The sequence below is a fragment of the Manduca sexta genome, chromosome 25 (genome assembly GCF_014839805.1).
Source record: "Manduca sexta isolate Smith_Timp_Sample1 chromosome 25, JHU_Msex_v1.0, whole genome shotgun sequence".
In the NCBI taxonomy this organism is placed as follows: domain Eukaryota; kingdom Metazoa; phylum Arthropoda; class Insecta; order Lepidoptera; family Sphingidae; genus Manduca; species Manduca sexta.
In genome coordinates this window covers 11,370,130-11,386,365 of record NC_051139.1, presented here as the reverse complement: position 1 = coordinate 11,386,365, position 16,236 = coordinate 11,370,130, and the positions used below count along the sequence as shown (strand labels likewise).

Here is a 16,236-nt window from a genome sequence, read left to right as displayed (position 1 = left end):
TATCGCTTTTACAATTCTGTTAATATCAGCGCTGTATTATATACTGTCCCACTGCTGGGCAAGGGTTTCCTCTACTACTGAGGAATAACACCTAGTCCACCACACTGGCCTAGTGCAGGTTGGTAGACTTCACATGCCTTTGAAATTTATTATTATGAAGAAAAGTCTCGGGTATGCAGGTTTCCTCACGATGTTTTCCTCCACAGTTAAAGTAAGCGATAATTTACAAAGAATACACACATAAATTTTGAAAAGTCAAGTGTGTGCCCTTGGGATTTGAATCTGCGCACATTAGTCTCGACAGTCCGTTTCACACCTTATTGGGCTATCACTGCTTTTATTCTAACAATGTCAAGTTTAAAAGCAGAAGACACGTGCTATATATAAGAAAAAATGTCTGGCAAACAAAAAAAGTAAGTAAATAAATAGGATAAAATGCAAAATTAACGAGTTCTGAGGTAACATACATAAAAAAATGCACGTCGAATTGGTAACCTCATTCTTTTTTTGGAGTTGGTTAAAAGAAATCTTAAATAAATTAAAATTATGAATTACGATGATTTTATAATTTCCATATTATATGAAACGTCAATATCCTTTGGCTAAAAGTTTGCGCTGTCCTTGATAAAATTGGTACGTATTTTAGGACGGCAATAGGTACGATTTTGTTCGTCTTTCATAAGTATTCACTTATAGTTCCATCCCTTTCTGTTCACTGAATAGGAACTATACAAAAGTTTATACCTTTCTGCTGTGTACGGCATTTCTCTGTTAAATGGATTTCCGTTAAACGATTCGTTCGAGTTATTAAATTTCTAAGAGCCGTTTTCAATAAACGATCCCAATATCAATATTCAATCCAATGATTCAATCGAATTCCGATAATGAACCTGTCAAAATTTATTTGTTAGTATGTCAAAAAAACCTTAGTTCAGATTGGTCCATTTTGTAGCTAGATCAAAAAAAGCGATTGGGATTGTTTATTGAAAATGGCCTTAAATGACCAATATTATTATTTGTGATAACTATTTCCTTTTAACAACAATAAAAGATACTATATAATGAAAACAAGATTTTTTTTATTGATTTGTGTAAATTAAACATTTAACCGTAACCACCATAACTGTCTGCGTAAACGCGCACGCAAACGTCACCCGTTGCGATCATAGAAATATTTATTTCTATTTTGTGATCTTATTTTATCTTTTATTATAAAAATATAATGTATACTCAGAAATAAATAGTGTCGGCTCGTTTATCCGCATTTAAGCTAAGTTGTGATTAGTTACAATTTCGAGAATGGAAGGAAATGGTGCAGTATTGTGTGACAATCTAATCAAGTGGCTACAAACGCTAAATCTAAAGGCCAAACATGGAAATCCATCAGGTAATTTACTATTTGATCATTCCATATTTTAGCCATTCAACAATGCATCATTTGGGTTGTATATTGTCGAGATATCTGAATCCGCATCCGTATCCGACCTACTCGGGTAACTGGATAATTTCGTAATTTTGTTCTTATTTTTATTACATTGAGACACCGTCGTATGTTTTGCTTACGGTGTTGCTCAATTTGCAAAGACCTTTTCGCCCACTCTTTGTTGCAGACTATAATAATTATGTTCGCATTACTCTGGTTGGATGTGATGCACATTTCACTAAATTCTGATGCATTCCAATTACGTAGATACATGGATAATTAAAATTGAAATTAATATAATTTTACTATACGCATACATTTAATCCCCAAGTAAATTAGTGATCTTTATAATAATTATATATACTTATGAATAATGAAAGTATTGACATTGAATGAGCCATTAGTCTCATTGGCATGATACAGATCTGTATTTGATGTTTCAGAGCTATCAGATGGAGTAGCCCTAGCTGAAGCTCTTACACAGATAGCTCCAGAATATTTCACACCAGCCTGGAATTCTAAAATAAAGACAGACGTTGGCAACAATTGGAGGTTGAAAGTTAGCAATTTAAAAAAACTTTTGGAAGGTGTTGTTGGTATGTAAATTAATGTGAAATTTACTTAAGGTGGTAGCTCAAGGTCCATTTTCATACATTTTGTTTCGGCTTTAATCTGGGTAACTAAACAAGTATTGGCAAGTAAAGAATTTAAATTCACGTCTAGTTAGTGATTAGTTCTCGCAGTTGAAAGAAAAACGTAAAAATAATTAATAATCATGGATATTTCGGCCTTTAAAATTTAATATGACGAAATTGAAAACGCCAATACTTGTTTAGTTACCCAGATTAAAGCCGAAACAAAATGTATGAAAATGGACCTTGAGCTACCACCTTAATATATAGCCACAAATATTTATTCATCATCTATATATAACAATAGTTTTAATTACCAAATGAAGTATGTAAAAGAGGCAAGACATTATAAATGTACAGTAAAAAATTCTGTTTATGTATTAATGGCAAAGTAAGCTATGATGAGTTAAAATGTTCAATATTCCTGCATAAACTTACAGACATAGCACATAGTAACAACTACTGTGGGGATCACCCCATTAGTTTGGTGTTCTACAATTGATTAATGGATGCTAGAAAGCCAGTTCTATGAATCAATGTAACATTTGACCAACATTTTTTTTAAGTGATAATTTTATGACACTATCTTTGTTTTTGTTGTAAAATATGTATTAAGTAACAACAGCAGACAGCTTTGTTATTATTGGTAATAAAAAAAATATGGTATGATTTAAAGAATATTTGATATGAGGTTGCTTGGTGTATTCAGCAGGGACACTATTTTTGTCTAAGCACTCAATTGTTTTTAATATTCAAAAATATGCCAAAACAAAGAATGAAAAATGCTACTCTCGCTTTTCCTTATCACTAATATTGTATCTATACTTAGAAAACTCCAACACAGATAACACAGTAAAATGCAAACACAACAATGAAAACATGACTTTCAATATATCATAATTTTTTGTAGACTACCATCAAGACATTTTGAACTTAAGCCTTCAAGAATTCTCAAGGCCTGATGGTGATCAATATCGCTGAAACGGCAGACGCCCCTCCGAATTTAGGAAGGCTGTTGCAACTAGTTTTAAGTAAGTATATATATAATATTCCATACTAATATTATAAATGCAAATGTATTCTGTCCGTCTGTTACACTTTCATGGTTGAATCAATGAACTCATCAACAAAATTAGGTAAGAAGTAAGGTGAACAACAGGAAAGGGCATGCTGCTTCATACAGTGGGATTTTTATTTGTGGACGTGTTTTTGTGCTGCTGTAGCTGTGTGCAACACCTAGCATGAAATATAAATTGTACTAGATATTCATATTTGCATACAAAATGTGTGTTATATTTCAATTAAGGTATTAAGTGTGTTGTTAATGCAAAGACAAGGTCAAAGTGCAGACACAAAAAGAATGGCTGAAAAGCAAAGTATAATGTGTTTTGTTAACTGTTATACCAAAATTTATTCATCATTATTATCAGAATTATGAATATAATTTATGCAGATTTTTGTGTGCAACTCTCTGCCGATTCTAACAGGTTTTCATGTGATGACTAGTCACTATTTTCCTGTGTCCAACCGAAACAGGATTTTAATTTCTTTTTAATTTTGGCCTTAACTGAAACTTACTTTAAAGGGAATTCATAAGAAACACCAATTGTTACATAGGATGGTGATTGATAAAAGGCGATTCTATATTCTACTATATTATCTAAAACAATTAATAAAGATTAATCGTTAATTGTTATGGGATTAAGATGATTAACACCTTAGAAAAATAAATAGCTTATCACAATTATTTGTAGGAGAATAAAATTTGGTTACCAAACTTAGGAACTTGCTGACCTTCGTTTCCACACTCTGTCTCTTTTCCGAACTAGGCTATCGCCACTTATAGGATAGGAATATGGCCAATTTTATTTTGCTTAACTCATTGTATTGTTAACATCATGAGTTTTTGTGGCATTTTAAATATTGCGTCTCTAAATTTAATGCATGCGAAAATAAAATTATTGATTTAGGAGAGCTACGAATTATTTATAACGTTTATCATATTATAAGGTTTTGTTTACATTGCGATATACTTCCAATGTCGAAATATTTTTTATCTCAGACAAGGACAAAATCCTGTACTCATTTTAAGATTATGATTGTTTATATGTTTTTTGGCTGCTAACTTATCCAATTGTTAAAACCTACACAAAGTGTTTCCTAAAGCATAAAACGATATCAGGACCTTCGCTGGGAGGTATTGACTTCCACATACGTTGTCGCTAGACCTAAGAGGTGAACCATGAAATCTATTTTGATTGACTTCACCATAAAATTTAAAGGTAAGATCTTTAAAGGTCCTTAAATGAATTTCCACAACGACTTTTTCGCAAAAAATAGCGAGGATTTTTTTTTACAAGATAAAGTATCTGTCTATTCTGTTGTAATATTTGGGGTTTGGCATATTAATTAAAAATCGAAATGTTTACTAGGTTGTGCCGTAAATTGTATTAAGAAAGAAGAGTACATAACAAGGATTATGGAAATGGAGTTGTCCTGCCAACGATCGATAATGCAAGCGATACAGGTATGAGTTCTATTTGTATTCAACTAATTTATCGGTATTCATTTCCTACGAGACGGGCGCCTTGGAGAAAGCAGGCTCTGAATTAATTAGAATCAGTCTGGAAATATATCGCTCGAAAGCGTTGCGTATAATAAATTTATTTTTTCATACCACGGCGCAGGTGTGACGGGTAACATGGTAAGTATAAACATTCGAGAGTTTGTGGTAATACGTATTGTTTTTTTTTTATTAGCGATAAATATTCCGCTGCTTGACCAAACCCCCTTCTAACTTGAAATGATTTCAGGGTATCTGTACTGTACAAAATAGTACTATACCACAAGTTTTTTTGAAAAATATAGGTAAAAGCCAATAAAATCGAATAATTCGATTGTCAAATCGAATAGTTCGAGTGTGAATCGAATTGACCAAATGAATTCAACGCGCTCTCCTTAGTTCTTCATGTTAGTAACTACATTATACGTTTAACTTTATTATCGTTTAGACATACCATAACTTGTCTGGTTAATAACATAAAACACAAAGATCATCAATCAAATGTTTATTCTGCATCATTTGACTCTCGGCGAAAACTTATTAGGTGGTTTTTTAACTCTACATTTTAATTATGTAATATGGAAAAAAAAATTAGGTTGTTTTGCATGTGCAACCAATGTTAATTGTTATCATATTGTACAATCACCCAAACAACGTATGTTACCGTGTTTAACAATTAGTTCCACACTCTCCTAATACTGTATGTCGAAAGGTGACAATATTCCTTGGAGACACAGTATCGACGAAAGAGAGCGCCAGGAAATTGAAACATTCGTACACCCATATTTCGCTAACAAGCATTTCAGACTCATTAGAGGCGGCAATGTTTTCGTCATTTCTCTTTGTAATACGACTGTTCTATATTTAACGTTTCAGTGGTTTTCCACTAGATGGAGCCGTAGTATTATTGCTCTATATCTTACGGCCATGTATACATTAAAGACAATAAAAATGCACACACGGTTAATTTTCTCGACCTTGCATTAACACTTGTTTTATGTTCAGTAAAGTTGCGAACACGTAATTACAAGTTTTCAAGTTGTTTTTTTGCTAATAATCATAGCGTACCATTGAGAATTACTAATACAATTGTTGTACTTGAAAAATATTGACGAGAGTTTTAAAAGGTTGTGTAAAGAAAATGAAAACTTACAAGCATGTGAAGGTAGTATATATATATCGATGTGTGAAGGTATTTAATTGTTATTCTACTTGAAGTAAAATGGATTATATAAATGTGCAAATACTGATATACCTCTATATTTTTGTTGAGTTTTTGTTGTAAGGTTGGGAGTCCTGTTCCGTCTACGGACGCACATCCGTCTTTTGGCAATTGCGAGCGTTCAAATCGAAGGTCGGCATAGCTTTTTTTGAAATCCATCTTTACGGTTATCGAGTATGTCCTTAAATAAGAATATCCGTAATTGCGTAAAGATGGATATTCCCCACAGACGAAATAGGCCCCTCTGACCTTAACAAGTGTTTCATATTTTTAAGCAACACTATGGTATAACACTATGATATTTCTTATGATTCTAAACTGTTTAGTATAAAAGTATGTCTTTGTCTTCAATGCAATCTGGTTAATGCAATTTGATTGGTAATAAACTGTTTACATTTTTTTTATAAGTGCACGGCACAGTGACCCTATTGGACCTGATGATAAGTGGAGTGTGGTCAATGTCGATTGACGTGAGATGGTTAGCTCTCGGCAGTCGACACAATTAGGCCGGCCTGTTGATACCGAATATACGCAGGCTAATTCCGAAACTCGACACACTTATACGGGCCATTGCGGCGATATATTTTATATCCGGGCGAATATAAAATATATCCTACCACCAGTAAAGATACTAGGTCCATAATCGAATAAATTTATAAACAGTGTCGCAGAAATGTTCAAATTAAATTTTTTTTTGGTTGATTCGTTGCGTAAACAATACCTTAAATGTATTTCCCCCATGTAGTGTAGGAATATCGAATGAAATCTTATATTAGTATTTGAAGTATTTTGATAGTTTTTACAAACCTTGTTAGAGTCTAAAAAGGTTCACCTAGTTTATTCTATTACTATTACTATTATTTTGATTGTAAAAAGCCGAGGTACCTTTTTATATAGGCAATACTAAACTTCAGTTTTTTTTAATACTACCGACCATACTAGTCATTGATTTGAATGCCCGTCACGGATGGATTTGGAAAAATATTTTTTTTTTACTATGGAACCCTAGAGACATTCTGTAGAGTCGTACGCTAGGTGAACATAGCGTAAATAATAAATGTGAATAACCTTTCTAAAACTACATGTATATCAATCGATTACCTTTTTTTGTACTTATAATCACAAGAGTTCCAATGCTGAACACAGGTCTCCACCAAACATTTCTAGATGATGTCTCGCAGACGATATAGAAATAATGATTATGAAACAAACATTTCACTCAGTCATGTCTAGTGTCATGTAATGGTTATTCATAACAGACCATCATTATATGATATTTGTTTCGCGCGATCTTTACCGCATATAGAATCTTCTGCAATAAATCCATGTCCGTGTTTATTATACGCTCGGTTGTTTCATCCATTCATAACCAATTAGTCTCACTTTTCTTACGTAATGTGTAATTACATTCGACCGCGTTTTCATGCATTGAACTGTAGTATTATAGGTAGGGGCGCGGCGTTCATCATTGCAAAAATGTACTAGTATTAACTCGTACCGTACCTAAATGTTACTCAACGTTGCTTTCGAAGTCGCTCATTACCCGGCGCGTTAAAGAAATTCAATGTTTTAGTTACGCTCATATTTATGTCCTTGGATCACGATACGCGATTCGTGTGATGTGTGTTGTCAGTTTACGTTCTAATGTTGTGACGATACTTTCCTCCGCGCGATGGTTTAGTTGCATTTTTTTCGCAGTTCGCGCCTCGTGTTACGTATTATGGTTGCATCGTCGCCCTTGCTTTATTGAATCCGACTTAGCGAAGTGCGGCTTCTTCTTATTTGCTTATGTGACTTCGATTAAATAACACACATGGTTGTGGTTTTGAAAGGAACTGGAGACGTTAACGCTGGGTGTAAATCGTGGTAGCCTGCATCTGGACGCGGCGGCGCCCGAGCAAACGGATGTGGACATGAGAGAAGTCCTTGCACAGAGGTGCCATGAACTCGATACACAGGTAAGGTTTCATTATTATTTACGATTAATGCATGGCATTTTTTTAATATCTTTACATTCACTGCACAGATTTTTTAAATTTCTCTTTTTAAAGTTATGCAAGTGCATTTTTGGAGCTAAAAGTTGTAATCCAATTAGAAGATAAGAATAATATTGCCTAATTACATGTTACGTATTACAAAAATTACTCAGCTCTTAAAAGTCCTCGTCGGAAACGGATTTCTTCAGTTTATCAAGATCGTAAACACTATTAATACATCGCGTACAGATCGCGAATTAAAATTTGTGAATAAAAACTAATTTCAAAAAATTTGGTTACTGAATAAAATCATGTGTTAGTGTTTCGTTAATTGATAATATACTAAGTGACAGTAATATTACATTGTCTTTTCATGACCATCTTGTAATCTTCGGTAGATATATACGCATTGGCGGCCAGAGGTATATATTACATACATACGATAATGCGAACATTTTTCGTTGTATATGGTTTATGATGATGACCGTTCTCGTCTCCAGGTGAAGGTGCTGCAAGAGGAGAAGATGACGCTGCTGAGCGAGGTGGCGCGGCTGACGGCGGCGCGCGAGGCGGCGGCGGGCGCGGGCGCGGGCGAGCTGGACGAGGCGGGCGCGTCGCTCGGCCCCGCGCACGCCGGCACGCTGCGCTACACGCACATGCGCGCGCAGCTCGACGCGCTCAAGGACGAGCTCGACAAGGTGGAGCTGCAGCGCGACGACCAGCGCGCACGCGCCGACGCGCTCGAGAGGGACGTCGCGCTGCTCAAGCTCAGGAATGAGGAGCTACAGGTCGGTATCAACATTATCTACTGTTATTTATCAACAGCACCGTGAGTGGATTAATTATAATTTTAACCATGAACAACCTACATTACTTATTCGTAAGCGATCAACACTGGTGATTGGTCTATTAATAGCCACAGTGCCAGGATAAAGAGTTACAGATCAGGATGAACTATTACACTGATCGACAGGAAACTAACAGAAAGTTATTACGTAACAGAAATTAAACTGCTAAAATACACATTATATTTTGAATCTACTTATTTCTTATGTTTATTTTATCTGACTTTTATTTGTGCGTATACCAAACGATTTCTTACTTCACAGATAGCGGCTTCAGAAAATATAGCCTTAAAGGATGAAGTGGATGCGCTGCGAGAGACGGCGGCGAAGGCGGTCGCTTTAGAAGCCACTGTCGCCTCGTACAAGAAGAGGATGGAAGAGCACGTCGACCTGAGGCGGCAGGTAAGTCTGTTATTTATCGTCAATGCAGGCAGACATAAACGGCACTAATACAATATTGTTATGTTATTTTTTTCTTAATTTTCGTTATTATAATGTGAGTCGTATTATGCGACGGAATATAATCTATACTATTATATAAAGCTGAAGAGTTTGTTTGTTTGTTTGTTTGTTTGTTTGTTTGTTTGAACGCGCTAATCTCAGGAACTACCGGTCCAAACTGAAAAATTATTTTTGCGTTGGATAGCCCTTTGTTCGTGGAGTGCTATAGGCTATATATCATCACGCTATACCCAATAGGAGCGGGGCAGTAATGGCTAATCTCAGGAACTACCGGTCCAAACTGAAAAATTATTTTTGCGTTGGATAGCCCTTTGTTCGTGGAGTGCTATAGGCTATATATCATCACGCTATACCCAATAGGAGCGGGGCAGTAATGGCTAATCTCAGGAACTACCGGTCCAAACTGAAAAATTGTTTTTGCGTTGGATAGCCCTTGGTTCGTGGAGTGCTATAGGCTATATATCATCACGCTATACCCAATAGGAGCGGAGCAGTAATGGCTAATCTCAGGAACTACCGGTCCAAACTGAAAAATTCTTTTTGCGTTGGATAGCCCTTTATTCGTGGAGTGCTATAGGCTATATATCATCACGCTATGACCAATAGGAGCGGAGCAGTAATGGCTAATCTCAGGAACTACCGCTTTGAACTGAAAAAAATCTTTTTGTGTTGGATAGCCCTTTGTTCGTGGAGAGCTATAGGCTATATATTATCACGCTATATTCAATAGGAGCGGAGCAGTAATGGCTAATCTCAGGAACTACCGATTCGAACTGAAAAATATTTTTGTGTTGAATAGTCCTTTGTTTGTGGAGTGCTCATAGTTATATATCATAACGCTATGACCAATAGGAGCGGAGCAGTAATGGCTAATCTCAGGAACTACCGGTTTCAACTGAAAAATTCGTTTTGTGTTGGATAGCCCTATATTTGTGGACCGCTATAAGCTATATATCATCACGCTATGACCAATAGGAGCGGAGCAGTAATGGCTAATCTCAGGAACTACCGGTTTGAACTGAAAAAATCTTTTTGTGTTGGATAGCCCTTTGTTCCTGGAGTGCTATAGGCTATATATCATCATGCTGTGACCAATAGGAGCGGAGCAGTAATGAAACATGTTGCAAAAACGGGGAAAATTATGAGTTTTGAGAGCTTCCGTTGCCTGCGCTGCGTAAACGGTTAAAGTTATGCAACAATGATGTATGACGGGATTGTTTCACTTAAAAGTTCTAAATAATATAACAAAAGTCCCCCGCTGCATCTGTCTGCCTTAACGTGTTAAACTCAAAAACTACCTAACGTATTAAGATGAAATTTGGTATGGAGACAGTTTGAGACCCTGGGAAGAACATAGGCTCCCGGGAAACTACTATTTTTATAACGGAAAACTTTAGCCTGAATAACTTTATAACGCGGGCGGAGCCGCGAGCAAAAGCTAGTGTTGTATATGTTTCCCGTATGTGACATACAGTAATGTCGGCAGGTGAAGCTGCTGGAGCGCGCGAACACGGAGCACGTGCAGCGCGCCATCGAGCACGAGCAGGCCGCCGCGCGCGCCAACACAGTGCGCGCGCAGCTCGACATCTACAAGAAACAGGTAGCCGCCGGCTCCAACTATACCCCGCTACACGTGAGCCAAGGGTATAAGATGGCAACTTATAGGTAAATTATCATTTTTCGCTTATAGGTAACTGATTTAAACGAGAAGCTAGATGCGGAGATAACAAAAGCGGACAAACTAGAGATAGAAAACAAGAAGTTGAGCAGCAAGCTGGCGTCGCTCCAGCGGGAGAGGGACACGCTGCTGCAGGAGAGGGACACGCTGCGAGAGACCGTCGACGAGCTCCGGTGCTCCACGATCACTACTGGTAAGGGTACGTGGAAGAATGGAGAAGGGAGTTGCGCGATACAATGGTGCGATGAAAAAGTAAACTTTGTGCACATAAAATAAAAAAAATATATAGTACGAACCGAAATGTTTAGAAAAAATATGTATATTTTCCTAATACTCAATATTTTAATCGATTTGATAAATATCCATATGGAATCGCATTGCATTCCCAGTAGCACGCTCTCATTTCGGTCTGTACAAGGTATTGTTATGTGGTAATAGACAATAATTTTTTGTGGGTAATTAAATATTAGTTAGAAAAAAATCATAATCATAAAAAAATGTGTCTTTGTATTGCAGGTGCGAGCGAGGACAATGTTTCTAGAGAGCTAATACCCAACGACCTGAAGGAGCGGTTGATAAGACTACAGCACGAGAACAAATTGTTACGGCAGAACCAAGGGGCGCAGGCCGACCAAGCTTCTGTGCAGGTACGATATTCATATTATATTAGGTTTTGGTTGCTCCTTTGTCGAGATATCGGTTCTCGGGAAGAACTTAGTGAAACATATTCGAACCAGAATAGGACCAGCAGATTCACAGATCACCGCAAACAAAACAATAAACTTCTCTTTTATACACGGTCATTTTGACATTGCGTTACTAAATGAAACCACATACTCGTCTTTACCTTTGCTGACATTGTACCAAAAATCATCTATTAATAACGAATATTTTTACCAAAAATCCTGGTTTTAGTTTTCTGATTTTTTTATCATTTTCTAGTTTAATAAGAATATGGCGTGTGCGTGAGTGTATTTCTGACTGAAAGTATGATGCTGCCACTGCGACAAATTATATTAGAGTAGTAGTAATGGCATTAGGGTTAAAATTACTTTCTATTAATATTTATTTTGTTTGAAATTTACACTTTTTTATTTTCCATCTACGGCTCAAGTAACTTTTTGTAAAGTGTTATTTTTAAGTAGATAAGTATATGGTTTAATTTAGTAACGCAGTGTTAAAATGACCCTGTATATAAAAATATACATAAAAATATTAGGTCAAATCTACTGTCACTAGTTACATCTCTGCCTACACTTTGGAGAATTCAGATGTAAGCTTATGTATGTGTGTAATGCTGTAGGCCCTTTTAGAAGATTACGCGGCGAGGTTAGAGAAACAGCGAGCGATGAACCGCGAGGCGAACCAGCGGATCATGCAGTTGGAGGCTTCACTCGAGGCGCCGAACTCGCGTCTCGCGTCCGCCATCGAAGATAACCAGAGGAAATGTAAGTGATTTATTTATAGGGTTTTATTAGAAATGGTTTAAATCAAATTAAATTTGGAATCGTAAGTTATTGTTCACGTAATTGCAGATTAAAAGGTTATTTTTTGTTTTATTTCTATCTTGGAAGTAATAAAGAATACTTTATAACTAAATATATCATTGTTAAATTTAAAACGGAACCGAGAGGCGTTTATAAGAATGCGGTCTAATTTAAATCATTAAATAATAAATAATTTGTCTATTGAAATATATAGCGTTAAAGCATCGGAATGTTTGCCGGCAAACATGACGCTATGACATTACGTGTGTCACGGAAAAAAAACTTATTATGTAGTATGTAAGGTTATATTCCCGTGACACGCGTAATGTCATGTAGCTGTCATGTTTGCTGGCAAACATTCCGATGCTATATGGGTATTTCTAATTTCTTAAATGCGGTGTGTGCAGCGCTGCAGGTGGAGGAGCTGTCGGCGGCGCTGGCGGAGGAGCGGCGGCGCGCGGCCAAGCTGCAGGAGGCGCTGAGCGCGCGCGACGCCGAGCTGCTCGCCACCGAGGACAAGTACAAGAAGTGCGTCGAGAAGGCCAAGGAGGTCATCAAGACGCTCGACCCGCGCACCACCGGTGTGTACTACTACTTCAACACTCACGGACACATGTGCCTGCGTTATATTTACACTAGAACCACGTCACTGTTAATAACAGTCATTTTAATAAGACGGAGCAATTATTGCTAGTATTATTGTCAAATTGTTGGATCATATTATTAATATGCCGATGAAAACTAAAAACTCGTATGCGATTAAACCATATAAGATTCGCTAGTATAATTTTCTCGCCTATTACGACTGTTTACACGATGTCATTTTTACTCAAACGTAAGAGTATTGGGAAATTGTTTTTATAACTGTCTAAAAGTTTGTATACAATTATTATTTAGATTATGCGAGAATTGACTGCCATTGCGTATATTCAGACAGGGCAACCTTTTTTAAGTAATCATTGCGTTCTATTTATTTTTTCTAACAATCATTGAACTGTCTAACGGATGAACAACACCCCAGTCCCCCCGTGACCATGAAGGCTGCAAAGTCTTCGAAACGTCGGGAGAAAATAAAATACTAAAACCGCGACAGAATCCGAAAATTAGTTTAATTTCAATGTCTAAATAAGATTAAACGTGAATATGGGAAATAATACTTGAAATTGTCTGTCGATAGGACAACAATCGCTTTCGGATATAACATTGGGATACTCTCGCGCCACTGCCGGCAACGCTAGCGCATCACGACCGGAGACGGCGACACCCAACAACAATAGACACGAGTAAGTATTATAACGTGGCGGTGATTTGTCTGTCATATAGTATGAAATTCACCATTTATATTAAACCCAATTACTGGCAATCCATGTTTTCACAACGCACAAATGTGTAAATGATTAATGTGTATGATTAAAGTAACATTTGGATGCGCCCTAATTAGAGGAATGCGACGTCATTTTCGAGTGAGTCGCACACGCGACATGCCCGAGTTGCATTAATAAAGTGGCAGTTACAACGCATCAACTGCAACCTTGCCCTAAGGTATTTAAGAAGCGAAATAAAAGGACCTGCACGCGTATTTTTTATAAATCATCATATTATAAAATTGCGACTGGAAAGTAGCAGAAATTGTACGGAAACCACTCTCTCGCCATATTTGCACGCCCTCGTAGCATGATTGAATTGCATTGTGTAGATGGAGCGGCAGCAGCGGCGGCACGGGCGCCAACGAGCAGCGGCTGCTGGCCTCCGCGTGGTACCAGTTGGGCGCGCGCTGCCACCGCGACGCCGTGGAGACGCGGTTCGCGCTGCTGTCCACGGGCTAGTCGTTCCTCGCGCGCCAGCGCCTGCAGCCGCCGCGCTCGCGCGCCGCCGCGCCGCACTCGCCCGCGCCCGCCGCGCACGCGCCGCACGCCGCCCCGCCGCCCCTGCCGCGTAATGACCCGCGCGCGCCTGACGCTGGCGGGTGGCGGTGCACTACTCGCGCGGACGCACGCAAATACTCACTGAGTGAGTGGGACTTGTCTTCTAACATCCTTGTCTGATGCCTTACATGTTTTTTTTTTTTTTATTATTATTATAAATCGATAGAAGGCGCCTCCCTATCGGCCGATGATAAAACATCAGCTGTGATAAAATTGTGGATTGGTTTGAGTTTATGTTCAATTGTACTATTCATATTTACTATACGTGTTTTATAATAAAGAGATCAAATTAATGCCAGTTGAAATTGAACGATGATAATACGTGGGCGCTATCGATTTATATATTATTTTTGACGTCAAAATAGTTGTAAGCGAAAGTTTACTCAAAAAACTGTAAATAACGAAAATATTTTTAATATAAATCTACCTACCTTAAGCGTAAAAAAATGTAAATTCTTTTCGACTTTCTTTTGCTGGTCAAAAATTGTTGGTCGTTGTATTCGTTTATCCTTCTCAATAAATAGTTTCATCTTCAAACAGTATTTAGTTACATAGTTGTGATCTAGATATTTGTTTAAGATCTTTTGTAAATTACTCCGACTGTATATTTCTACTGAAATTCCCATTTACCTACAAGAAAGTGTGAAAAGACATAGTGTTAAGATTGTATTTATTAATTGGATCGTTTAACTATAACAATTGTATGCTTTGACCAGGAATGCATTCAATGACACTGAACAACTAGAACAATCACGTTAATGTACACTGGCGGACAAATAAAGGGACGCTGAAACTTTTTAGTTATTTTAAAATACTTTCTATTTGAATGTATCGCCTTGTTTAGGAGAGTTCAATTCGGAAAAACTTGCAAAAGAGCATGGAGGTCCATCTATTTGTGAGAGATCACCACCGCTTTTAAACACGTAATTCCAAAGGGATTATAAAGTATTACTGCTGTTAGCAAAGCGAAGAGCTGAGTAAAGCTGGAATCTGGATTCAGATGGGAAAGAGTGCTGGGGTATCTAAGTTCTAGTAATGAGTAAACTGTCTTACTCGAAAGGAAAAATAATAGGAAACTACCTTCTTATTAAGTGATATCTGGTTGCTAGAATGCAGATAATAGTTATTTTAATCTTACAAATCGGACGTAGATTCGCAAAAAGGATCCAGCCCATAAAATTACACTATTGAACTAGTGAAGATTGAAGTTTAAATCGTATGTTTGCTCATTGATATTCTATTTTATATTTTGTGAATAAATAGTTCAAGTTAACATATTTTGACTAAAATGTTTTTTCTAAAGGAAAATTTAGACCTTATAGACTAGAACTAATTTGGCATACTCGGCTCATTTTCGACCGTACTGTGTGTGTTGGATCCTTTTTGCGTATTTACGTCTAATCGATCTATTTCTTTGTCCGCCACTGCATTTTCTGTGTTAAACGAAATATATGTGATAACTTTCTGTCCCGCGATAAATTAGCAAGAATTTGACCACATTCGAGACTGACCACTGTGTGGCGTCGCCTTGGTGTTATAGATAACTATATAAATGTACAGAAAGTAGATAAATCACAAAATGACAGTAGTTTGTCTGGAATGTGTCAAGCCCTAATATTATATTATCTAGATAGGAGTGTATCAACTATCATAGTGCCTCAAGATGTATGCTCATTTCATTTTGCTTTTATAATCCATATTAATATTATATTTACTTCGTATAATGTGATCAGATGAACAAAGTCATCCCATTATTATTTACATCGAGAATTTATTGTTTGTTAAATGTTTATAGACTACAAATATCACACTGAAATCATGTGTCAATAAGTAGATAACGAAATGTATTTAAACATTTTAGTGTTAAGTTTATTATTAAGCGTATTTGGTGAGGTGATGTTGAGGTCACGTGGTACGTGCCGCGCGTCGGTCGGAGGGACGTGCGCGGGAGTCGGTTGTTGTGACACGCGAGGTGCAATTAGTGCAAATTATTTATGTTAAAACTTTAAGTTTACTAATGTGA

The 16,236-nt window shown here is 37.1% G+C and overlaps 1 protein-coding gene across 1 annotated transcript; it reads left to right on the top strand.

Moving 5' to 3' along the window:
* Positions 1-1,123: 1,123 nt before the first annotated feature.
* LOC115443741 (protein hook) lies at positions 1,124-14,944 on the top strand. The gene is given in 16 exon segments (XM_037442779.1): positions 1,124-1,387; positions 1,867-2,019; positions 2,966-3,018; positions 3,020-3,086; positions 4,488-4,582; positions 7,673-7,798; positions 8,317-8,604; positions 8,926-9,063; positions 10,610-10,723; positions 10,814-10,994; positions 11,318-11,448; positions 12,105-12,249; positions 12,696-12,869; positions 13,466-13,571; positions 13,985-14,177; positions 14,930-14,944. Coding segments are annotated over 16 exon segments (2,067 nt in total). The 5' UTR covers positions 1,124-1,299.
* Positions 14,945-16,236: the final 1,292 nt, after the last annotated feature.